The following is a 27,570-nucleotide window of genomic DNA, read 5'->3' as shown; positions in this document are numbered from 1 at the left end:
CTCTAGTTACAAAAATTTTAAAATTAACCTCACTAATTAAAAAAATAACCACAATGACACTAAAGAATAATTTAAGGAAATAAATATTTTAGCATTATAGGAGACAAAGATTACCTTAAAGTTGCTACAGAAAAGGAGTAAGAAAGAAAAGTTATTTACTATGCGGACCTTGAACATTAATGGAGAAAGATGGAGATGACATATCTTTCCTACATATATATATAAAAAAATTACAACAAATAAATTGATGAATAAAGCTAAATATATGTAACAGCGGTTAAGAAGACAGAACTTCATTCCAATTCAAATTCTATTTAAATTTAAATTCAAATATCAATTTAATTTGTTAAGAAGATTATTTTGTTACTCTTTCTTATCCTTAAAATTTTCAAATATAATGCATTTGCCTTACTTTATTCTTGTTTCTAATTCTACCCCTATTATTATTATTATTATTATTATTATTATTATTATTATTATTATCATCATCATCATCATCATCATCATCACCACCACCACCACCATCATTATTATTATTATTATTATTACTATTATTATTATTACTATTATTATTATTATTATTACTATTACTATTATTATTATTATTATTATTATTATTATTATTATTACTACTATTATTATTACTATTATTATTATTATTATTATTATTATTATTATTATTATTATTACTACCGTTGCTACTACTATTATTACTAATTAAAATTATATTATTATTATTTTATTTTTTATTATTATTATTATACTATACTATTACATTTTTTAAAATTAAAAGGAGTGATACTACGTGCACTACTGCTTTTTTTTTTTTTTGGTTAAATGTGTACTACTATCATTATCATCATATATTATTATTATTATTTTATTTTTTATTTAATAGTTAAGTATGTTTTAAATTATATTTGAAAGGGATAAGCTTATGAATAGTAAGAGTTCATTTAGAACTCTTCAATATTATGTTTCTAATTTCAAGCTAATGATAATCTTAAAAGAGTTGTGATAAGATTAAAACTCTAAAATTGTAGAGTAGTTATAATCAGTATAAACTTAAAATTGTTATCTGGTTTGAATGCCTTTTTAGTTGCTCAAAGTTAGGATTAATTGGGTTAAAAGGGGCTTGTAACTTACGTGATAAAATTCCATAACCTAAAGTTGTTATTAAAGTTTAAATCTCCATTTAAAAGAAAAAAGAAAAACGACTTGTAACTAAATTTTAGAGTTTGTTAGAACTCTTTAAATATAGTTCCTAAGTTTCTTTTAATTTTTTTATTATAACACTATTAAGTATTGTCCTAAAAAATGTCACATGACTATTTTAATATCTTGTAACTTGGCATCTTGTGTTACTTTAGTTTTTCTTATATAGAGAGAGAGAGATGGATAATAGATAATGGATAATAATAATAATAACATATATTATTATTATTATTATTATTATTATTATTATTATAACATATAGAATATAGATAAATAGATATACAGATATTATTATGTCTAAGAGGGAAAGCGTAGGAGAAGCAGGTATGTTCCTAATTAATTATTATAAGTTATTTATGTATTAAAAAATTAATAATATTTAATAAAAAAGTAAAATAAATATTTATGACGTGTCTGCTTCAATTGTAGCTTCATAAGTTACTTCAGCCATAATTTTATTATTTCATCTCTAATTAACTATTATAAGTTATTTATGTATTAAAAAATTAATAATATTTGATAAAAAGGTAAAATAGATATTTATAACATGTCTGTTTCAGCTACTTCACCCATAATTTGACTGTATCACCCATAGTTAATTATTATAAGTCATCTAAATATTTAAAAATTATTATAAAGTCATCAAAGTATTAAAAAATTAATAATTATATGAGACCCATTTAAGTTTTTTCCGCAAGTATTTTTATATAGTAATTTTGTTGTATCACTACTAGTTAGACATGTCTGTTTCGTTGTTTCAATCATGAGTTTACTATGTTACTCCTAATTAATTATTATGACCATTTAAGCATTGTATCAATTATAATATTTGATAAAAAAAAATAGATACAAAATGATAAGTTAATAAAAAAATTCACAAGTACTTTTTATAATAATTTTATTATATCACTTTTAATTAGTTGTTGTGAGTCATTAAGACTTGTTTGCTTCGCTACTTCAATTGTAACTTTACCATATCACTCATAATTACTTATTATGTTCATCTAAGCAAAATTAGAATAGAAGAAAAAAAATATCATACATTACAATAATTTAAAAATTAAATTATTTAAAAAAAATAATTAACTATCAATATCACAAAAATTTGAATAACGAGAGCGATATATATTATTTGAAATCTACATAAAAAGTATTATAAATTATAATAATTAACAGCTTAAATAATCTCTAAAAATATCTGTTATATATTTTTTAAAAAATATTATAAATCACGAAATATTTATTGGGCTAGTAGTATAGATATAGATTTGCAACTTCCAACTCGAGGAGTCGTCGTCTTGTGTCGGGCAAAACATAAAACCAAAAGTAGATGTGTGTACTTAATTCCCATCTTCCAAGAGGCGCACGTCCCTATTAGTACTTGATGTGTTGTGCTCTACCTTAACTTGGTCGAACTCTTGAATTACCTGTTCAAAATTTCAACAAAATGGTAAGCCTAGTTTTCTTTTTTGTGTTATCTTTTGTTGAATTTGGAAAATAAAACTTTGAATTTTATTACAGATGAGGAATCGGTTATGTGAAGTTTGGATCGCTGTTACAATATTGATGTTTGGATTGAGGATGGAAGGTGCATCTGGGATTAGATTTGTAATTGAAAAAGAAGAATGTTTTTCTCATAAGGTTGAAATGGGGGAAACAGTTCATTATTCATTTGTTGTTATCAAGTCTGAAGGCGCTTGGCATTACAGTGAAGAGGGTGTTGATCTAGTGGTACCAATTCTATACTTAATTCTTGTTTTAAAAACCCAAATAATGTTTATGGATCCAATATGAGGCAACAAACTAGTTGACCATTTGAAATTCTAAAGGTTACATAATTCAAAAAGCATCTCTAAACTCCTTAATCTGGTATATTAATAAAGGAATTACAAACTAGTGGGTAAGAAGTGCAATTTACGATCTATTATTGATATCCTTGTATTTGATGGTAGTTAGTTGTGTCAAGGCTCGGATTATTTAAATTAATTATCTATGTGGTTGCTGTGATCTGAACTTGTTGATAATGGAAGTAGACTTAGAACCCTGGCATTGTTATTTTGCAATTTTTGGTTGAAACTAGCAAAGATGTCTTCTTCTTTTTGTTTTCTACTAAGATAGGCATAAATAAAATTAATCACATCTGTTCTAATGGTGGACGGAGTTACCCTGTTGCTAGTGGAGGTGGTAGGTATCCCGTGGAATTAGTCGAGATGAGCGCAAGCTGGTCTGGACACCACCGTTATTAAAAAAAAAATTAAATCAATGAACAACAACATACCTAGTGCCATCCTACAAGTGGGATCTGGCAAGGGTAATCAACTGTCTTTCGTCTATTCTTGAGAACTCCATCACCTTCATACACAAAGATAGGAACCCTACCTTTCGATTGCATCCTGATAAAGACTGGTAGGAAGAAGTGCTGACACCCCAAGGGTGGGTGGGGTGGGGGTGGGGGGTTGCTTGAATCTTATAAATGAGTATGCAGGAGTATATTCAAGGAATTTTGAATGTTAGAGCTGTAAATTGATGAATTCATATAGATACAAAGAGTATCCGACTCAGCTTTTTCTTAAGATTCTGTGTGGTCGTTAATTCCACGAAAGGTTATTCTTACCTTCTTGAGGAGGAAATCGTCCATAGTATAGTTGTACATTTTCTTATTGAGAAGTTTGGCTTTTATCCATTGTTTAGTCAGTCATTTATACTGGATTATTGTATTGATATTGTTGTGATGGTGAGATTTTAGGTGAAGGGGCCTTCGGGAGAGCAGATTCATGATCTCCGTGACAAAATAAGCGAGAAGTCCGAGTTTACATCTCATCATGAAGGAGTTTATCGTTTCTGTTTCACTAACAAGTCTCCATATCATGAAACCATTGACTTTGATCTACACGCTGCTCATTTTGTATACCATGATGAGCATGCACAAGATGGTGCGCAAGCTACTTTTGGTTTATCTTAGATCTCGGCTTTATATTAAGGAGTTAACTTGGTTAGCTTGAGCTTGCAGAGCATTTCAAGCCTTTGTTTGAGCATATTGGAAAGCTAGAGGAAGCTTTGTACAACATTCAGTTTGAACAGCACTGGCTAGAGGCCCAGACAGACCGTCAAGCAATAGGTATTAATAATGTTTACTTGTTTATCTAGTGATTTCTTACATGAAGTGGCTTCAACTGCATCAACACTCGTGATAAAAAATTGTGTTGTTCCCCTTTATCTTGCATATAGAGGCATAATTTTCCTTTTCTAGTTTCTTCTTTTGGGATATCTATCTAGTTTCCAGAGTTTAGTATATCAAATTTAAATGCTTGACCGGGAAATTCATGAGTCATGTCTGTGACCCACGTAAAGTTAATTCTCATTAAGTTTTAATCAGCTGAATTACACTGTTGTTCACGTCTTCTTGTCAGCATGTGCATCCGCCAATAGTATGAACTTCAAGTTGATATACTTTGATCCGTGTTGTAAGTTTAGCCTATTGACACAATTCACTTTTGTAGTTGTTTTCTTGGGATTTACATTATATATCCGGGATTCAGTGGTTTGAATACTTCACCTTTAGAGTGACCCAGTACCATTTAGCTTTTCAGTAGGTTGTCTGAATTCTCAATGACAGTGACGTAGCAGGAATGTTTGGAGGTGGTTTCGAAATTTAAAGGAGGAAAATGTTCAAATGCATTACTTCAATTCTTCTCGACGAGTTTTCATTTTTTGAAACATATCCATAATACACTCATTAGAAGTATAACTAATTATTTTTTTCCTATGTAAGATACCAAACAACAGCTAAAAACTTCATCAACAGGAGATATTTTGAGCAATTCAAACCAGAAAAAAATGAAAAATATTCAAGAGAACTTATAATTGAAAGAGCAGCGCGTAATATGTTTAATCTCCAAAAAGTGTGAAGTACAGAAAGAATGCTTAGTGTTTTTACAGTTAGAGTTTTAAGTTTGATTGAATAATCAAACGCCAGAATGGTTTTAAATTGCTATTTGTTGTCCGCAGGTTCCAATTGTTCAGATACTAGTTGAGACTCACAAGTTTATTAATATATTTGTTGTCGAAGTCAAAACTAAATGCATGCATAGTTGGATGAGTTTCTTCTTTTAAACAAGTAGTCTAAGGGATAAAGCTTTGTTGGCGTCTATACTTTTCAGGAAATTACTAATTGTTTTAAAATAAAGACTAACTGAGGGGTTTTGATCCCGTGCAATGGTGAGGTTAATTGAGCGCTTGGCCAGGGAAGCTAATGAAGTCCTTATGGCAAGCGGCGTCATTTTGTTTTTATTTATTCAATATTTTGTTCCAAGTGTTATTACCTATTATATATAGGTGATTTTTTTCCGACCTAGTGGTGTGGGATGATCCTGCTTAGGTTACGTGCATCTGCCCCTGCTCAATGAGGCAAAACAATAGAATTTCTCAGTGGAAATAAAAAAACAGAGTTCAAGCTCTTTTTTTGTTTGAATTTTAGCCATGCGGGGCAGCTGTAGCATGTGTCCCAATGTGACGTACAGTTTTTGGTAATGGGTACACTCAAGAGAAAAGGTTTGGAAGGTATATAGATTCTCATTGGGTCGACTCAATGAGAAACAATAAGAGAATATGATTTCATCCTGCATATTATGTCTTTTACTTTTTGCATCTCTTACTTAAAACTTCAGTATGTGAAAGTTGTCTCCCCAGTTTTGCTAGAAAGCCTAGAGTCATGAAAATGTGCATAATCCAATGCTTATTATATTTTTAGTATGCTGATGTAATTCCTCCTAATGCAGTGAATGAAGGAATGAGCAAGAGAGCACTCTACAAAGCTCTGTTCGAGTCTTCAGCTCTTATTTGTGTTAGTTTTCTGCAAGTATTCCTCCTCAAGCATTTGTTTGAACGAAAGCTGGGGCAGTCCAGAGTTTAGTTTTTGGGACAGGGAGGATAACATTCTTCTGCCAAACCCGGAAAACTCAGATGTATTCACTTTTTGTGCCTTTTTTCTTTAAGGCAGGTGCCATAGAAACTAGTGACTGATGTCTTTCTCAGTGATGAAGTTTTTATTTCGATACATTCTTTTAGGAATTACTGAATAGTGAGATTGTCTTAATCTATGTTTTAAGACTATCTGCTTGCATTTCTTTAAATGTCTGTCGTACAATCCATTGTTGAATTTTGATACCTCAAGTTGTGTAGTCAAGTAAATCGTATATTTGACGCTAACAATTTCACCTTGTAACCTTCATTTTAGTGTTCTCTGAATGGTATGTCTTGACTCTTGTTCAGATAGTTGATTCGGGCCTTCCTATGTTGTATCCTGCTCTCTATTGAACGTTATTTCATTGTTGTTCCTACTTTATTTTCATGTATTCCTTTTTTTAAAACTCTTATTTTAAGCCGAGGGTTTATTGTAACAACCTCTACATCTCTACGAGGTCGGGGTAGGGCTGCATATACTCTACACTCCCCAGACCCCTCTTGTGGGATTATGGGTATGTTGTTGTACATAGCGTCAGGTCATGTTGTGTTCACCTCGACTAATTCTATAGATACTTGTTACCTCCCACCAATAGATGTTCTAATAACTCTACCAACTAAGGACACAAATAAAAAGAAATCACCCAGTATTTTGTTTTCACTATAATCGAGAAATCTCCAAGAGATGGTGCATGGTTCAAAATTTGATGCATGGAGGTCTCATCCTCCACCCTCTTGTGTACTAGGTTTTTGGTATTTTTTGGTATATAGTAAAGTCTGAACTCATGATGGGCACTTAGTAACACATTGTATGTAACACATTTTACTCCGTACCAAAGGTTTTGGGCTTGAGCACTTACTGCATCCGACCATCCAATATGTTCTATAAAGAAATCACTGGCTGCAGAAGTTATCTTGCATGACGAGTTGGAAATGACGATTTCTAATTTTTCTACAAACCTACAGATCCTTGGGTTGTTAAAACTTGAATAAAACCCTGTTATTTGGCAGTTACATAACTACTACACAACTCCCAGATACACCAATTTTACATGTACAAATCCAAATGGCTGCATAATGATCCTCAATACACAAGAAGTGAACAAGTTGGTAGCTTGGGACCAGAAAACCTTTGCAAACAAGAAATGACTGATATAATTATTAGAAAATTTATAGTTGAGATGTGCTCTACAAACCACACGTACTTGAAGCAACTGAAAAAACATGTCTGCTAAATGTAAAATGCAAAATACATCATATAGGTACATCAAACATGTCGTTTTGATATTCTTCCCACTAACAAAAGTTTACAGGACAAAAAGGACTTAACAACGAGTTCTGGAGTTTGTTACGAATATTCAACTCGAGCAGATAACATCTTCAAGATTCTGCATGGGGGCTTTGCATGCAGCAAAACCATTTTTTCTGCAAAAACAAAACTTAAAAGTGAAATTCTAAGATAAAAGGAAAGTTTCCGAGGTACACCACAGAAATGTTAGAATCTATTCAAGCATCACAGACCAGTGGTTGCGTACGTTATCAAGCATTATAAGTAGATCCAGAGTCGTAATTATCCACAAAAAAATAATTAGAGAAAAGTACAAGCATCAACAATAAGAACAACAAAAAAATGGCTCTAATATTCTAAGACTAAGTTTTCCAAACTTTTGCCACAGTGCAGCAGGTAACGAGAAAAGATACAATTGAAAATGAAAAACTAGTATGTTCTGAAATAAATGTGTCCACCTTTCTCCTTCCTTTCCAATACCAATAACTAAAAAGGACATAAGTAGCTATGAGGTGGCAAATTATCAAGGTTGAAAAGAAGAGAACATGCAGAAACCATTTTGTTCTCATTTAAGTATAATCTAAATTTAAATATATTCACAGGGATACAAGCCTTCTGGTTCTCTAACCACTGGTTCGAATTCTTATCTAGTTTCGTCGCTAATGTCTTTTTATATGAAAATTCATTCTATCTACGTACTTTCTAATATAATACTTCTTCGGCCTATCTCTACCTCTCCCAGTGGCGGAGCCACAGCCAACAAAGGGTGGTCAGATAAACACCCTTCGTCGGAAATTTTTTTCGAGTATATAGGTTAAATATAGATATTTATGGTTATATACATGTTGTCGCACACCCTTGACAAGCTAGAGAAACACAGTCCAGTGGTCAAGAGTGTGCATTTCCGCATCAACAACCCGGGTTCAAACCTTGGCAGGGACAGCAGTGCTTTATTTTCTTTGGTTTTTAAACAGTTCTTTGCCCAAGGAAAACTATGAACACCCCTAACCAAAAGTCTGGCTCCACCACACTCTACTAAAACCATCCATAGCCAAGCCTCTCACTCTTCCATCTCCTGTTCACAAGCTCGAACCATCTTAGCCTTGTTTCCCACATCCTGTCCTCCACCAAGGCCACTCCCACCTTGTTGCGGATAGCCTTCATTTCTAATCTGATCACTCTAGTATGGCCACACATCACCACACATCAATTCTCTGACATGAGATTTCTTTACTAGCAAACACTCCCACTTTATCTCAAATAACCTCATTCTTGATCATATTCCACCTAGTATGACCATACATCCACCTCAACATCCTCGTCTCTACAACATGCATCTTCTAAACATGAAAGTTTTTTTACTAGCCAACACACCACCCCATATAACAACGTCCGTCTAACCACCACTCTATAACCTAAACAAAAATGGAGAAAAACTAGGAGAAAACCCTACAAAAGAAATTGGCAAGAAAAGGAATTTGGTTGGAATACAGAGGATACAACAAAAGTAACAAAAACAAAAAAGGCTATAAATGAATTAAAACCTACATTTAAAATGTGAGAGCTTCAACTAGGATCAGGAACTTATAGCAATGTCATATGTTTTGAGCATAGATGTTAATGTAGGTTAGAAATGTTAGTAAGTTGTTTCATTCAATTAGCTAGATGAGTTAACACTTTGTAACTTCATGGGTGATCAATAAAATTATTAGTTACCAAACAACATATACCACTTGCCCCAATTTTACATGGAAGATAGGGGAAAACATTCAAGGGGGACCTTGAAATTCTCAAATTAGGGGGTGTAACCTCGTGCTAGGAAATGATTGGAGGGAGAAGTTCAATCCAACTAAATTTGATCATGAGAAAGAGGTGTGTGACCATTGGAAGAAAGAGCAACAAGGTGGTTTTACAAGCTATTCCTGAAGAGAGAGAACTCATCTTGATCAATGGGACTACCATAATAATATTATTATAACAATAAACAATAATAATATTAGTAAAATAACAACAACAACAACAACAAACCCAGTGTATTCCCACACAGTGGGGTCTGGGGAGGGTAAGATGTACGCAGTCCATACCACTACCTCCGAAGAAGTAGCAAGGTTGTTTCCGATAATTAGTAAAATAACAATACTAAGAAATAAATAAATATTACTACTTCAATATTCATAATATATATATATATATATATATATATATATTATGAATATATAAATACTTGAGTCGTGCTGAGCACTGTCCTAAGAAAGTATTCCAGTAGTGTGAAATGTTTTCCTAGGATTAAACAAACCCTCCCTAATTTAATAAAGGATACAAGAATCAACAAAATTAATAATACAAATGCCAGCAAGTTAAACTAGGGGAATAAAAATAACAAAAGGTAATTTAATAAAATATTAAGAGATGGCAACTTTGGGAGAGAGAGAACGTGGGAGTTGGAGAGAATCAAGAAAAGAAAATTGTTGAGATGAGATATATTTTGCAGTAAGTATCATGTCTATTTATAGGCTTTTAGGAAGTTATAAGCATGGACAAGTGTCCATACACTTGTCAAAGATTTGCTTTGGAGATGGTCACTTGCCTATTTTTCTTTTATGCAAATTGACACCTTGCACGACTTTGGAGAAAAAAAATTGTCACCTATATTTCTCTCATCAACCATTTGATATGGCTTCTCAAACAAACATCAATCAATAGTATTTTTTTTATAACCGTGGTGTCCGGGCTAACTTTGGTGCACCTCGATTAATTTCGCGGGATACCTATCACCTCCTACCATCAACAAGTACCAGGTAACTCTGTCCAATAAGGTTGGAACAGGTGGGAAGAAATCACCTAGTGTTTGTCTCTATAGGAAATTGAACTTGAGACCTCATGGTGCTCAACCCAATTTCACTGAACTACTAGGCCACGCCTTTGGGTGCAACACCAATTATTAGTATTAGCTTCTCAAATACACCATTTGTAATGACTTTTCAAATACAATATAAATAAATTTGTTTTTAAATAACATTATATATATATATCTTACACTCCCCTATTTATTTCAAAAGAATTAATAGGAAAGAGAATTTAACTTGTTGGATTTGCATGATCAAAATGCAATAGGTTTGGTGTCTTTTAGATTATGAACCAAACTTAGACCAATTAAATTTAACTTACAAAATTATTGGTGAAACATAATATTTCGATGAACCAATAATTCTTATTGTAAGTCGGAGCCAATAGGCCATTGTACGCGTTGAGTTATTCATGAGAGTGCTAAAGATTAAACGATCTCACAGGAGTGGCCCCACCCCACTTCTTATATAGGTGAATTCATCAAGTGTATACTGTTTTAGATACACCGTCCATAAGGATTATGATTTATTAAGAGTAAAGAACTCATGCTCACAACTAGTAGCAGTTCAACCACTCTCAGTTAGTGCGCACTATCAATATCGATTTATTGTTCACCATATGAACCTACTTCATGGGATTTCCAATCACATAGGTTGGGTTACCATCTCTATTGACAATCTTATTGGCCTTAACTCCATTCTTTTGAGGTTTGAAAAACTAATTTTCTTCCCACAAGTTCAGTCAATGTCGGCCGAATTCAATTCTGACTTCACATGATCAATGAAAATTATTCCATCTCTCAGCAATTTCTTAATGACGTCATGTATCAATTTTTTGTCAATTTTTACAATTATAAGATTTATTCTTCGCAATAGTAATTGCAGTTTGACAAACACAATAAATAGACATAGGAGGCAACAAATCATCCTTTATTAAAGGGATGTTTGCTAAGAAATTTCTTAGCCACACAGCCTCAGAACCAGCTAGCTTTAGAGCTAGAAACTCTAACTCCATAGTCAATCTAGCAATAATCGTCTGCTTAGTTGATCTCCACGATATTACACCCCCACCAAGGGTGAACACATAGCCACTAGTGGATTTCATCGCATTTGAATCAGAGATCCAGTTTGCATCATAATACCCTTCTAACGTAGAAGGAAATCCACTATACATGATACTGTTTCATGGTTCCTCTCAAATATTTCATCAGTCTCATTAATGCAAACCCAATGCTCTCTAATGGGATATAAATATATCTACTCAGTTTACACACAACATAGGCTATACCAAGCCTAGTAAAATTCATCATATGCATCAGACTCTCAATAATTTGTAAATATTTAGACTGACCCACTGGTTCACCATTATTTTTTTTTTCAATCTAAAGTTCGCATCATAAGCAGTGTTTACAGGAGTTACCTCCCAACATTCAAACTTCTTAAGAAGTCTCTCAATATATGTTCTTGTTATAAAATTATACCACCTCCACTCCATATGATTTTTAACTCCCAATATCATTCACTTCACCCAAATCTTCCATATCAAAGTTAGTAGGCACGAATAGTTTGGTACTTTCCAAAATATTTAAACTTGTGTCAAATACAATCATGCCATCAACATATAAACATATTATCACATAATCATTGTCTATTACTTTAGTATACACACATTTATCCACTTCAACAAATAAAAAGATCTCTCAATAAGACTCGATCAATTTTGCATGTCACTGTTTAGGAGCTTATTTAAGGCCATAAAGAGATTTATTTAGTTTACAAACTATATTTTCTTGTCCAGGAATATGCATCCCTCAGACTGAACCATATAAATTTTTTCTTCTAGATCATCATTTAACAAAGCTATTTATACATCCATTTGATGAATAAAAAGTTTATGAATTGATGCTAAGACAATAAATATTTGAATAGAAGAAATTATTTTCACTAGTGCAAATATATCAAAATAATCAATATTTTATTTTTGAGAAAATCAAAGGCTGCTAAACAAGCTTTATATTTATCTATGGATCCATTAGTATTCAATTTGTTTTTGAAAATCCATTTACAACCAATAGGTTTTGCACCAGAAGGTAAATTAGTTAAAACTCATGTGAATCAATTTCAATTTTTATCGACTCTTTCCAAAATTTAGCATCAGAAGAAGATATAGCTTCAACAAAATTTAATGGTTCACTATCGTCAAGAAAATCTTTTAAATTATTTCCATAAAAAAAATATTCTTTTCTAGGCCTTTTACTACTTCTCAGCTCCTCAATATTAGAGATAGATTCATTTTAACTTTTAAGCATGAGAAATTTTATTACATAGTAGAAAAATATGTCCAAAGAATTCAACATTTTGTCTCAATAATAGTATTGATATCAAGCACATCATCTTTCAAAACAAGAAATCTATATGCAACACTATATTCAACATATCCAATAAGCACGCAATTAGTAGTTTTAGGACCAATATTCCTTTCTTTAGGTTTAGGTAAAAAGTGATTTGACGCATAGGGCTGACGTGGTAGTGGAGCTGGATTCTCAGGCCATTCGAAAAAAGGATAATTTCAAATATCTTGGGTCTATGATTCAGGGGAATGGAGAGATTGACGAAGATATCACGCACCGTATTGGTGTAGGGTGGTTGAAGTGGAGGCTCACTTTGAGAGTCTTGTGTGGTAAGAAGGTGCATCCTAAGCTTAAAGGTAAGTTCTACAGAGTAACAGTCCGACCGACTATGTTATATGGAGCAGAACGTTGGCCAGTTAAGAACTCTCATATCCAAAAGTTGAAAGTGGCGGAGATGAGGATGTTGAGATGAATGTGTGGACTTACCAGGAGAGATAGGGTTAGAAATGAGGTTATTCGAGAGAAGGTAGGAGTGGCTTTGGTGGAAGATAAGATGCGGGAAATAAGGTTGCGATAGTTTGGACATGTGATAATGAGGTGCACGGATGCTCCAGTATAGAGATGTCTGAACCTGGCTATCGATGGTTTTACTTGGGGTAGAGGCAGGCCGAAGAAATATTGGAGGGAGGTGATTAGGCATGACATGAAGCGATTACAACTAACAGAGGACATGATCCTTGATAGAAAGGTATGGAGGACGCGGATTAGGGTAGAGGGTTAATAGGTAAGAATGTGTTTGTAATAGTAGGGAGGAGTGCTTTCATTGTATCTATGCCTGTAGTTTCGTGTTCGTAGTATTCTGATGATGTTTGTGATCTCAAATAAATAGTTTATAGTATTACTCTGTCGGTGTCTTGTTTCTTTTATCATCTAGCGATGTGTTATCCCATTTTGTTGTTTATTTTTATGTATTTTGTTTGTTATACTGTTATATGTCCTGATCCGAGGGTCTATTGGAAACAACTTCTCTACTTCATCTAAGGTGGTGGTATAGACTGCGTACACTTTACCCTCCCCAAACCCCATTTTGTGGGAGTACACTGGGTATGTTGTTGTTGTTATTGTATTTGAAAAGTCATTACAATTGGTGTATTTGAGAAGTCAAATACTAAAAAGTGATGTCTGCATGAGAAGCCATATTAAATGGTTGATGAGTGAAATATACGTGGCAAAAATTTACTTTCTCCAAGTATGATGCAAAGTGTCAATTTGCATAAAAGGAAATTAGGCAAGTGGTTATTGCCTAATTTGGACTGCGGTATGGACGCGTACATCTTACCCTCCCCAGACCCTACTTTGTGGGAATACACTGGGTTTGTTGTTGTTGTTGTTGTAGGCAAGTGGTCATCTCCAAAGAAAGTTTTTGATAAGTGTGTGGACACTTGTCCATGCCTATAACTTCCTAAAAGCCTATAAATAGGCATGGTACTTGCTGCAAAATATATCTCATCTCAACAATTTTTCCTTTGAGAAAAGGCCAATCATTATGGCTCGTCTATTTATGATGAAAGCTAGAATTAGCCAATGACGGGAGCTAGTTGACAATTCCATTTTGGACCTGATGGCCAGTTATCCAAGTGTTTTTGAACCAAAGTCCCAACCTACCAAAGCTTTGGACCATAGCATTCCTCTCAAACTAGGAGTTTCTCAAGTAAGTTTAAGGCCCTACTGATACAATTACTACCAAAAGGAGGAATTGGGGAAACAAGTTAAGGAAATGCTTATCTATGTCATAATACAATATAGTCAATCACCTTTTCCATCTCTTGCACTAGTAGTGAAGAAAAAGAATGACACATGGAAGGTTTTCAAAAAAAAAGAAAAGAAAAACGATGCCCTTGCCGAAAACATGAACTAATCCTATAAACAAAACTCAAAGGTACTGGAGAGTAACATTGTAATGACAAGGAGATGAGATAATACTCAAATATGCAGCATAATTAAGTTACAATATAAATGAAAAGGAATTGTTAGCAGTAACAAGCCAATTAAAACATTTGAAATCAAGTTACTTAGAAGACTTTTTATCATAGACAGACAACACTCTAAGTTAAAGCATTTATATTGAAAAAATAAGAGACCAGGAACCCTTACTATCAGAACGAGGATCAGTTCAAGTTAAAGAATCTATTGAAAATAAGATTTCAGGAACCATTACTAACAGAACGAGGATCAGGTGGCAGGTACTTCTTTCAAATTATAATTTCAGAATTTAAGTTAGTAAAGGAACTCACAATTTCCATGTATAATTCTTATTCAGGAACGGATAATTAAATTTTTGACAAGAGATTATCAAAAGTAAACATTTCAAAATAAGTCTGCATTTGTTTTAATTCAGATTAAGACGTTTGAATCTGAATGCACATATGACGACGGATTAAGATGTGTCTCTAGACCTGAACACTAAATGATTAAGACGGTTTGTTTTCCAACATCTGAATGTGCATAATTTATTATTTGTAAACATAAGAAACATACAATTCAAATAAAAAAATGAAATATTAAAAAAAATATAATTGAATAAAATAAAATCATTATTTGACAAAACTTTTATATTTATGTTCGTTAGTGATGGTAGAGATGGTGTGTAGTAGTGGTGGTTGTGGTGGTAATGGCTAGTGTACGTAGCTAACAATAGTGGTGGTGATGGTTGTGATGGCAGGGTGGTTGGTGTAGTAGTGATTGTTGTGATGGCAGAGGTGGTTGGTGTTGTAGTGATTGTTGTGATGGTGGGGGGTTGATAGTGGTGGTGGTTGTGATTGTGAAATGGGTTGATGTTAGTAATTGGCGGTATTGATGGTGCTCGCTAAAAAAAGTTTGGTGGCTGACAATGTGTTTTTGGGAGTTGGTGTTGGTGCTAGTTTTGATGGCCGAGGTGGTTGACACTATGGATTGACCGCAATGATGGTAGTGACTAATAGTGGTGAAGTGTTGGTGGTAAGACGGTGGTGGTGGTTGCAGTAGGTATTATTATAATGATGGAGGTGGTAGGTGTGCTATCGATTGATAGTAGAGATTGGCAATGGTGGTGGTTGCCCGTGATGGTTGTGATGACACAAATGGTTGGTGGTACACGACGATAATGGTGGTGGTGGTGGCATATACAATTATGATGAAGAAATAGTAGGTGTTTAAGTGGTTGGAAGCGTTGGTGGTTGCAATGGTGATTGTGATGGCAGAGGTGGTGGATGGTTGGCGGTTGGCAATGCTAATGGTAGTAGTGGTGGTGGTGATGGCAGAGGTGGTTAGTAGTGGTGGTGATTGTGGATATATAGAGTGATGGTGAAAATTACAAAAAAAAAAAAAAACTGTCTCTTATTGATATAAAGACTTTGTTCCAGATCTTAATGATTTAAGACATATTCAGACCAAATATGCATTTAAATTTTAATAACAAACAAATGCACTCAATGAACCATTCAGATTCATACCTTCATTAAGTGCAAATAAATGAGACCAGTATACAAAATGCGTGCAACGTTGAAATTATACCTTGAAGAATCCAAATTAAAAATGCAAAATTTAAAAGGAAAAAGAATTTGAATATAAAAAGCGATTGAATTTCATGTTAAAAAGGACATGAATTCTCTTTTAATGCTACAAGAGCCTAAGTAATTTGAAAAAGCTCCAGTGCAAGGCAGTAACATTATGCAGTCCAAGGAGGTTAATAAACCAAAATCAGAAGAGACATATAATCAAGGGGCTGCCCAGGAGAAGACGGCAAAGATGATCAGCCAAATGAGATAACACAAAGGATGATAAGTCATATTTAAAAACTTAAAAGAATATCATATCCGAAGAGTCATCGTAAATAGAAAGATTAAAAGAAGTCCCGACTCCCGTTAAAAGAGCAATGATGGACAGGAAGGCCAATATTGGAGAAATCCAAAAAAGAGAAATCTGCTAGAAAGCTTCAGTGCTATATAAGCAGGTAGGAATGAGAAGGAGAACACAACTCAAGAGTAAAATTACCTGAGTACTGTGTGTTTCCTTGCTCCATTATGTTCTAAAAACTTTTTTCTAGTTCCAAGAAGTATTGAATAAAAGTATTAAACTTCTTATTTATCTTAACATTGTTCATTCTTGGCTCAGCTCTATTACCTTCAGTAAAAGTTAATTCTCAATTAATATCCACAATCTCCCAACAACCTAAAGACCCAGCCATTTGCACTGATTAGCTAAGACCTATTGAGGAATGCATTTAGGCCAAATTCAGGATTGGCAAGGCATAGGTTGCAGATTTAGGTAGGAAGGCCAGACATTAAGGAAGCGAAGTCGGCACGAGAGGTAACCAAAGCTAACTAATGAATCTTCAATATTTTGATGATAAGAGGTTGTTTCTAGAATTCATGCTTCATAAGGACCTATAACTTTTTCTTTTCTTTTTTTGAGAATGGTAGCAGTGATCTTGAAAATGATCACTGTTAATCCTAATAGAAGCAAGCAGAAAATGCATTAAGTATAAACAGACTTGGAGCAAGTTAAGCTAAAAAAGCTATATTCAATTAAAATGGTAATTTGAAAATATTCAAAGAATGAGAAAACAGAAGAATTGAAGCAAGAATCAGTTGTGGCAGGTTTAACAACAATACAAGCTTAGAAACAGAAATTAGAGCTAAGTTAATGATCCTTTCAAGTCTTGAAAAAGGATTTTTACATTTAGAGTCAGCTTTGTCTTAAAAGGATAGTAATTCATCATTAAAAAAAAATATATATATATATATATATGTTTGACTATGCAAATATTCCTTTCTACAAGGGTGTATACTGTAACAACATAATCATAATGAACTCCGTTTTAATTATGTGCAGATATTTAGTTAAGAAGAACACATATACAACATTTCAGCCCCATGCAGTAAAGCTCCCGCTATGCACAGGGTCCTAGAAAGGGCCCAATCACAAGGGTCTATTGTAGAATAAAAATATATAAAATAAAATGAGCGCAGAAGTGAGAAAGAAGAGAAACAAAAGTCATGGTAGTAAAAAAAGAGTACATCAGGTTGTAAGATCAACTTACAGCTTGAGGTTTGAATGGGTCTGCTGCTTGCTTTATATTGGAATCAGCCTTTGTAGGTGATTCTGGATTGCCACCAGTTTTTTTCTCATTTCGGGCCTTGTTGAAGATTACTGTAAATCCCTCAGCGGAAGCTGGGTCATTGACGTCCCACTCACCAAACTTAGGCAATGGTTGACCCTTCTCCTGCTGATAAAAAGACATAAAAGGGAACAAGAAAACATAAATTCTAGAATGACAATGACAGATATTCCACAATATATTGATATAAGTATACTGTGGAAGCATACAGATATGAGTTCCTGAAGTAAGCTATCCGGAAATTTCTTTGGTTCTTCTTATTTACTTCTCATAAAAACTTATTTAATCTTAAGAAAAGTATATTGATCTTGGGGATTGCAAAGGAGCTAGTTCCACAAAAGGGTCATTCTGCAGGTTCAATTATGCAATCTAACCATGGTCAAATTCTACATGTCCTACCCAAATCCCCAATACGCAACCAAACAAAAAGAAACCACTAGCCTTTGTATTCTTCTTGTACGAACTACAGTGATTTCAGAACGTCTGAGTTGCATAAATCGAGGTACGTTACAAAAGGACAATCTTATATACATGATGAGGACCTAATCATAGGCTTGCTCATTGATTGGAACAATATATAGTTGTGAATTTCCAAGTGACAAGCTTATATATATATATATATATATATATATATATTCATACAACATCAGAGGGAATATAATGTGTATGCTGTACAACAACAAATCCTGTGGAATCCCACAAAAGTAGGGTCTGGGGAGAGATATTCATAGAACATCAATGGGAATATAATACGTATGTTGTACAACATATCCTTTGTAATCCCACAAAATTAGGGGCTGGGAGGGTAGAGAGTGTACACATTCCGTATCACTACCTCACCACCTCATACATATACACACACAAATACATACATACATACATACATACATATATATATATATACACACACACAAAAACCAAAGTGACTTCACTACCTGAAGAAAGAAAGCTGCGGAAGGATCGAAGAAGACGTGTAAGACACCGAGCGGCCGGGGCTTCTTTATTGTAAGGCGTCTAGAAGCCAAATTTTGGGCTTTTTTGTTGTGTCTTATGGGCATGTTCACAAAGGAAAAGGCTCTCCATGGGCAGCGAGGAATCGAACCTCCTCTAGTTTTTTGAAAACTCTAATCCATTTGATGTCCACCACCCTTTTTCAACACCATTTTGCTCATTCATTTGCACCTTCTGCTCATCGGCATTTCTATTTGTTTTGTCGCAATGCCTTCTTTACGACTTTCGAACAAATTGAAGAAACTCTTGTTTAGTCAGGACGACGTTCACTTCCCTTATGGTGCTTTTTCAACCCCTTGCTTCGCAACAATCATCTTTTAGCTGATTGATGAGTATCAAAGATAGACGTGTCACGCCGCATGAAAAAATCTGTCAAGCATTGAATGACGAAGGGAGGCTCGAGCAAGGTTATCGGAGCATGTCCGCCGTTGTCTTTTCTGTCGAGGATATATATATATATATATATATATATATATATATATATATATATATAAAGTCACACTATCGTAATCCATATTGTCATCACAAATTTTCCTTCACCCACTGCCCCCCAGCATTTATTCCACATAAAAAGCCTTATGCAACTCAAACGAGAAACAATTACCAAGTTGAATTAATCAATAGAATCTCCATATTAATTGCAAAAGTTATAGGTCATTTGGTAAAAAGGGCAGTCCGGTGCACTAAAGCTACCGCTATGCGCAGTGTCCGGGAAAGGGCCCCATCACAAAGGTGTATCGTACGCAGCCTTAGCTTGCATTTCTTCGAGACTGTATCCAAGGCTTGAACCCATGACCTCCTGATCACATGGCAGCAACTTTACCAGTTACTCCAAGGCTCCCCTAAATTATACGAGATTATAATCACTGGACTAATTCACCCCACCTGGGAAATGGGATAAAATAATCCCAAGTTGGATGGGATAAAGGAGTGACACAATCTTTGATCAACAATGACAGAAACCATACTATAAACTCAACATTTGAAAATGAATTAAGCAAAGAGAAGAATAGTTCCCAAAAGATGGCTTAACTTTAAAGAGAGACCAAAGGACACCTCTATTTAACAATTATGATATCACAACAATATATCCAGCGTAATTCCACAAGTGGGGTCTACGGAGGATACAAGAAATGAATTGAATTTTTCAATAGTAATAAGCTAATTGATTAGTATGTTTAGCTGGTTTTACCCATACCTTGGAAGGTAGAGAGACTGTTACAGATACACCATCAACTCAAGGTAAAGTATAGAATAATTATGATATCAATTGGCAAATAAAAGTAAAACTCACCCAAATAAACACAGGTAGAGTACCTCTCAAGCGGTCACCACACAGCAACCAAAGTACTACAGTGATTTTTGGTTTTGACGATCTAATTCAGTTAGTCGGAGTAAATTTAAAAGGAAGAAAGCGATCAATCAAAATCCAAGAAATGTAAAAAAAAATAAAAAGGACCCGAATTTAGGGCTGGATTGTAGACATACCGACATGAATCTGGAAAAGCGTCAGAAGTTTTCTTCAGAGAATCTGACTGGTATAGTACAGCGAGAGAGAGAAAAGAGAAGCAGGAGAATTTTTGTTACGTATATACCAGGATGAAGACCGTAGTTTGGAAATGGAAATATGGTGAGATGATGAGGATTTTGAGAAATATAGACAAGGAATAGTTTTAGAAAGAAAGGGTGGGTATTATTTAGGGGCGTGCAAAAACCTACCCATAAATCATAAAAATATTATTAATTTATCATTTTTGGGTTATTGAATTAATAATTTTTTAATAGTTTTATAATTTTTTTTATAAATAATATAAATACCAATTAATTACATTTTCTCGCACTTTTTAAATTATTTTACTCTCTCTTCTTATTAATATACATAATATAGCCGATATATACATAACATTCTGTGTATATGTTGGAATTTTTGTTATATATTTAGAGAGTTATGATTTTTTGTAATATTGGAAACATAAGTTGTGTATTTGTGTAATTTTTAGTTTTTTGATTGGATTATTGGTTCATTTTCGGAGTTTTTATTGGGTTATTGGGTAAATCGATAACCCAATAAGAATATTTCATATATATATATATATATATATATATATATATATATATATAACCTACTCTATGTTTCTTTTTTATTTCTACTAATCTATTCAATTTTTTAAAATCCTATTTATTCTTGTAAAATAAAACACATCATGTCGGATTTTTGCTGCAACTATGATTTTATTTCTTTTCTTGTTAGTTGCTACTATTTTTATTTTATATATATTTTTTATCAATTAAATCGAAAATTGAACCATTAAAAACTAAAAATTGATAAATCGAAAACCGATAAAAAATCTCTTATTAGTTTGACATATTTAAAATTCGATAATCGATAAATAAAATTAATAATACATAAAATTGAATCAAACCGACTGATGCACCTTTAGGTTGGGGTGAGTCTGGGTGGGCTACATGAATGCTTTTTGTGGGTCCTCAAACCACACATATGAAGCCCACACAACTACTCTGTACGTTCATTGGCCAGGGGATGGAGTTATTAAACAAAGAAACAAAATGATAAATATAAGCAAATGTAATTTCTTAATCATCTTATTTAGTTTAAATTTTAATTAATTACTATAATTTATAATCTATTTTATCAATTAAATACAATTCATTATTTCTTTTTTTATTCTTTTCTCTTTTTTTTCCCTTCTATTTTTCTTTTCCCTTTTTCTATTTTTTCTTTTTGTCTTCTTTTCCATTTTTCTTTTTTCTTTTTTTCTTTTCAATTTTTTTTTCATTTTTTATATTTTTTTTTTCTTTTTCATTTTTTTAATCTTTTTTCATTTTCGTTTATATTTTATTTACAATCTTTTTTTAATATATTTTTTTCTTTTTTCATTTTTTTAATCTTTTTTTTTGTTTTCTATGTAATTTTTTCTCTTTTTTTCGTTGTTGTTTTTTTTATATTTTATATATTTTATATTTATTTGTATCATATTATATATTTTAAATAAGTTTATTTTTTGTAGTTGTTTTATTTGTATACAAATAAGTATATGGATTAATTATATTTGCTTGAGTCTAAAATATATAAATATGCAATGTGTCATTCAATGCAAATATATCATTAGTATTTGTATGTCAAATTTATCATTTGTATTTGTATGTAAACAAGTATCATTTGTATGTGTATGATTCAACTTATATAAACATGTATCATTTTATATAAAATATGCAGTCAATCATAAAATATAATTATAAAACAGTTCTTTAAAATAAAAGTGGGAATTGTATAAAATATAAATGATAATGAGAACTATAACATATAAATACAAGTGCAAACTATAAAATACAAATACTAATGTGAACTATAAATACAAATATAAATATAAGTGCGAACTATAAAATATAAATACAAATATAATTATATCAATGCATACAAAAAATATAGATAATGATGCAAATACAAATACAATAAGTGATTGTGGTATTTTCGTTATCATTCATAATTTGTGCTCAAAGTAGCCATATTTTCTAAAATACAAAAAATATAAAATAGAATAAAAAATGAGAAAGAAAAAAAATAAAAAGAGAATATTAAAAAAGAAAAAAAAAAGAAACAAAAGCTAGAGATAGAATAGAGAAAAAATAAAAAGAAAGAAATGAAAAAAATAGGAAAAAAAAAACATAAATAGGAAAAAAGGAAGAAAAAAAACAAAAAGGAAAAAACATGAAAAAAAAACAAGAAAGAAAAAGATACAAAAATTGAAAAAGAAAAAATTCAAAAAGGAAAAAAAGAGGATGAATGAGAAATAGATGTTAGACACAGATGAGAAAAAAATTAAAATAAAAAATAAAAAAATGAAAATAAAAAATAAAAAGTAACAAAAAATAAAAAAGGAAAAAGAAAAAGATGACGATGATTATAAATACAATGAGTGGTTATGATGTCATCATCCATGATTTGTGCTCGACATAGTTATGTTTTTTAAAAATGCAAAAAATATATAATATAAAATATAACCAAAAAAGAAAAAAGGAAAAAAAGAAACTAAAAATAAATAAATTAAAAAACAAAAAAGAAAAAAAAAAGAAAGAGAAGTAGCGATTAGAGATTAAAGAGAGAGAGAAAAGAAACGAAAAAGAAAGAGAAGACAATAGAGATGGCAGATAGAAGTGAGAGAAAAAAAAACTACAAATAAGAAAAGCATAAAAAAGGAAAGAGATGTTATAGATCATAATTTTGAAAGTTTTGCTAAGGATACTCCCATTTTGTGGAAATATAGGTTATTTTTTGTAAGTGTCCCAAGAATAATCACCACTCTAAGCTAAAATGGACAAGAATGAAATGACATGAAATTTATTTCCTATTTATTGTTCGGCTCAAGTTGTGAAACCGTTTGACCATGAAATTCTTTTATCTTTTTTAAAAAATATTTTATTTGAAAAATAGTATTTGATCATGAAAATTTAAAATACAACTAAAACTATATTTTTATTTTTCACTTTTTAATTTTTTTTCTCAAAAAAACCCTAAACATTTTTCATTAAATAACTCCATTTAAATTATAAATATTTATTGTGAAATTATGACGAAACACAACTCCAACTTCAATTTTAAAAATTTCAAATAAATTGAATTTACTTTTGATTTTCATGGCCAAATACCTACTTACAATTTTGAAAATTTATTTTTTTTTGTAGTAGTAATTTTTTAAATTAAAATTATGTTTGAACATATATTTTATTTGAATAATATTTAAGGATTAGATGCAAATTTCATACTTAAACAAATATTTATAGATAAACTTTCAAAAATTACTCTCAAAATCTATGGCATAACACTAATTTACAACTTAATCCTCAGACTTTGTTTGAAAAGTCATGTGTAATTACACGATGGTATATTTTTTTGAATAGAAATTGCACCTCTTGATAATTACACTAGTTTAGGGTACATGCGTTGGTCGTGAGTTTTATATTTATTAAAAAAAGTGTACAAGATACAGTATAAGAATGAACTATGTGTAATATCAATAGGCGTAGAGAAAAAAAATTATTAATTCAATATTTGAACAACACAATAATTTTGCCACTAAATCAGTATTACAATGTCAACATTTTTTCATAATTTACTTCCATAAAAGAAATTATTATACTCTCAAAATGTGTCGAATATTGTTTGCACCTAAATTATGTAATCACGAAATTGACCTAATCTGATACCTAGTCAACCACAAACCAACACCAATTTAGCCATACGACTCTTGAAAAGTTCGTAAAGTTAGTTGATCAATCCCTAAGATCTCATGCTGAACAAAAATTACATCTTGAATAATTCATCCTTATATATCTCATATCCATAGGTGAATTGCTTAGGTAGTTAAACTTGACATTGAGGTGTTGAAAATCAATAACTAAATTAATAATACACAAGATCAAATCGAGTCGATCAATGAGCACCTCCTCTACTTGCTCAGACTCTTCTCTACTTCAGCATCATCTTTAGACTTGGCCTCTCCCTCGTCCTCAGGATTATGTTCATTTCCAGTTTGATGATTAATATCGTCATGCTCATCCCTAGCTTGATGATTATAGTCCTCCTTCATCAACTGCAAGGACTCATGCTGCTTGATATTTGTGTTTTAATGTCTTCCTTATCTTCTTCATCACCAATACTTTCATCAAAATTTGACTGCTTCTTAAGTTCTCCATTGGTAAACATTCAGCTTGTTTTTTTCTCGTAAAATTGCAAGTTACAGAGAATAAGCTTGGGGTTCTGCCAAATGAATAACAACACAAATGATTGTTTCGAAAATCACATGACACAATGTCAACTATAATCCACAACCTAAACCTGTCAAATGGGCCGGGTTGACCCGACCCAACCCTACCCACTTAATAAAACTGGCCTGATTGACCCGACCCGATCAGCCCATGGGCTGTAGGGTACCGGGTCTCGGGCCAGTTAAATTTTTTGGTTGGGCCCGATTAACCCGACCCAGACCAAGCCCGGTCCAGGCCAGCCGGTTAACTGGCCAGGCTCGGATAAGGTTTTTTTTTTTTTTTTTTTTTTAAAATGATATTTGGGCCAACGACTAGTTTGGCCCAACGGCTATATAGCCGTTTTTGGGTCCAAACGGCTAGTTTGGGCCCATTTATTAAAAAAAAAATTTATTTAAAATATTTTTTAATCCAAAAAAAATTCTATAAATACCCTACACCTTCAAATTATTTTTCACACGATTTTTTACTCTCTCAAATCTCATTCTCTCTCAAATCTCAATTTTCAATTCTCAAATATTCAATATATTTAATTTCCTAAAGTGCTCACTTTAATTTTTTAATTTTGCGATTACAAAGTACAAGTGGAAGTTTCTAAGGTCTCAACCTTCGGATACTTTTAAAATTTGGTATTGTCGTTCCATCTCTTACGTTTAATTTTTATTTATTGTATTAATTGTTGAATATTTAATTTTATTATATTTGTGTATTTTGAATTTTTTTAGTTTAATTTATATTATGAATAAATTAAGAAACCTCGCTACTAAAGGTGTTAAATTTTTTGTCCCGGAAGCAGTAGTGGTAGTAAAAAGCGAATTACTAGCAGTAGAGGTACTTCAAGTAGTAGATATACCCGTGTGCCTTCACCTCCGGTATCACTTGGTACACTTTTTGAGGAAGAAATAGGTGTAGGTGCTCACGATATGGATTATGTAAAAGCTCAAAAAAATTACGGTATAGAAGAAGAAAATGAAGTAGATGCGGTTAATTTAGACGAAGATGATGAAAATATTGGTGAGACACCCGCAGTAGAAAATGCTAACGTTAGATATGAATCGGTTAATCTCTCTTTCCGTCCTCCCTGTGCCCCAAGAGCTCATAAAACAACTAGTATTGCATGATAATTTTTTGAACGTATATCAGATATTGAGGTGCAATGCAATAGTTGTCAACAAATATATCAGCATAAAAGCAGAGGCAAGCAAGGGGGTACGGGTACGTTAGTGAGACATATAGGTGATGCTCACAAAAGAGAGTTAAATACTGCACGAGGTGGTAGGGATGTTGGTGGGCCAATGCAAACTAGAATGGACCCAGCAACCAGCCAGGTAACGAAGAAGTATAATAAATTGAGGGACCGGAAAGAAATAGCTAAAATGGTAGCTGTGGGTTGTTTGCCTTTTAGCTTTCCTTCTTCTGATGCCTTTATTCATTATATTCAAGCAATTTATAATCCTATGTTTAATGGTATTCCTAGAAGTACTTGTCGGTCTGATATTTTTAGACTTCATTTACAATATTATTTTTATTTATCAACATTGTTAAAAAATATTCAATGTAGATTGTCCCTAACTTCTGATCTTGGCCGTGCTGTAAATAAAAATGATTATTTAACCATTACTTTTCACTGGATGGATAGTAATTTTGTGATGCAAAAACGTATTCTTGCTTTTTTATATGATGAAGACCGTAAACATACTAGAGATTTTATTGTTGATTCTATTGTTAAAGTTGCCGAATTTTATGGTATTAAAAATAAAATCTTATGTATTGCTTTTTATAATGCTTCTAACAATAAGACTGCTATAAAAAAGTTAAAATCTAAGCTATCTCCGCTGTTGCCTGAAATTTTTATATTAAAGGTGCATGTCATATATATAATTTAATTGTAAAAGATGGTCTTGAGTTTTTTGAGTTTTATATTGAAAAAATCCGTCTTACTGTTGGTTTTATTCAAGAGAATAATTGTAGATCGAGAATTAGAGAATTTAATATTAAATGTCAAGAAAATGGACTTGCATCGATATTGATGCCCGAGGAAATTGATATTAGATGAAATTCTACGTATGATTTTTTAAAAACTTGTTATAAATATAGAGTTCCTATTACACTAGTTTTTAACCAACATTGCGGTTCATTTGCTGATTCTGCTGCTTGCAAGCTACATGATTCTGATTGGGTTATAATTAATGATCTTGTTAAGTTTTTAGAAAAATTTTATGTAGCTACGGTTGAATTTTCCGGTGCTTATTATCCTACTATTTGTAATATTTTGGCATATATAGTCGATATTTCTGGTTTGCTCAAAGAATATAAAAATAAAGAAGGTTATAAAGAAGCTGTTGGTGCCATGTTTACTAAATTTAAAAAATATTTTTTTTCGATTCTCTCTATTTACTTGGTTGGTGCTATGCTAAATCCGTCATGAAATATAATACTATGTGCCACTTTGGTGCTATTATTTATGCTAACTTAGAAAGAAATACTAAAAATGATTCTGAACAAGTACAACCTGATTTGTGGACGGCTATGGATGATACGAATGAATACATAGAAAAATTATATAATCACTATGCTGATTTTATTGATTTAGCCGTACCTACAAATATCACTCCAACTGTCGCTCCTCATCCTCCCGAAGAGCCATCATCTTCTAAAAGGCCGGCATATAGTGATTTTCCTGATTCCTTTTATGATTTACCTTGTTGGAAAAACGTTGATGAGAGAGCTTACATATCAACTTACCGGGAAGAGCTGAAATATTATCTTCGGTCACCGTCAGAGGATCGCAGACGATGGATAAACAGGTTGGATTGGTGGAGGAGTAATGAAACACAATATCCTATGCTTTCAAGATTAGCTAGAGATATCTTGAATGTTCTAATGTTAACCGTTGCATCAGAGAGCGCCTTTAGTCAGGGACGACAGCAGCTTGGAGACAACCGACACTCATTG

The 27,570-nt window shown here is 32.4% G+C and overlaps 2 protein-coding genes across 3 annotated transcripts; one reads left to right on the top strand and one right to left on the bottom strand.

The window, feature by feature from the left end:
* Positions 1-2,446: 2,446 nt before the first annotated feature.
* Positions 2,447-6,485, top strand: LOC107863698 (transmembrane emp24 domain-containing protein p24beta2). The gene is made up of 5 exons (XM_016709771.2): positions 2,447-2,665; positions 2,737-2,946; positions 3,962-4,148; positions 4,226-4,333; positions 5,994-6,485. The coding sequence occupies exons 1-5, from the start codon at positions 2,663-2,665 to the stop codon at positions 6,125-6,127; spliced, it is 642 nt and encodes a 213-aa protein (XP_016565257.1). The 5' UTR covers positions 2,447-2,662; the 3' UTR covers positions 6,128-6,485.
* An 823-nt stretch (positions 6,486-7,308) lies between these two features.
* On the bottom strand, positions 7,309-20,552 carry LOC107863699 (protein NOI4). Of its 2 annotated transcripts, none has more exons than XM_016709772.2 (3): positions 20,320-20,552; positions 17,743-17,928; positions 7,309-7,602 (listed from the first exon to the last, which is right to left on the bottom strand). In XM_016709772.2, the coding sequence occupies exons 1-3, from the start codon at positions 20,323-20,325 to the stop codon at positions 7,558-7,560; spliced, it is 237 nt and encodes a 78-aa protein (XP_016565258.1). In that variant the 5' UTR covers positions 20,326-20,552; the 3' UTR covers positions 7,309-7,557. The 2 variants fall into 2 exon arrangements, with proteins under 2 accessions (XP_016565258.1, XP_016565259.1); XM_016709773.2 differs by having other exon boundaries at positions 17,743-17,925; positions 20,320-20,528.
* Between the last annotated feature and the right edge of the window lie 7,018 nt (positions 20,553-27,570).

The sequence above is a fragment of the Capsicum annuum genome, chromosome 3, assembly GCF_002878395.1.
Source record: "Capsicum annuum cultivar UCD-10X-F1 chromosome 3, UCD10Xv1.1, whole genome shotgun sequence".
Classification (NCBI taxonomy): Eukaryota; Viridiplantae; Streptophyta; class Magnoliopsida; order Solanales; family Solanaceae; genus Capsicum; species Capsicum annuum.
The sequence above is the reverse complement of the archived record's forward strand: the minus strand, read 5'-3'. Positions and strand labels throughout refer to the sequence as shown.

Excerpts from the sequence above, each read along its gene's own strand:
- LOC107863699 (XM_016709772.2), bottom strand. Across the intron at positions 7,603-17,742 it reads ACCCATTCAAACCTCAAGCT|AAAAAATGGTTTTGCTGCAT; the intron begins GTAAGTTGATCT and ends TTGTTTTTGCAG.
- LOC107863698 (XM_016709771.2), top strand. Across the intron at positions 4,149-4,225 it reads TGATGAGCATGCACAAGATG|AGCATTTCAAGCCTTTGTTT; the intron begins GTGCGCAAGCTA and ends TTGAGCTTGCAG. Across the intron at positions 4,334-5,993 it reads GACAGACCGTCAAGCAATAG|TGAATGAAGGAATGAGCAAG; the intron begins GTATTAATAATG and ends CTCCTAATGCAG.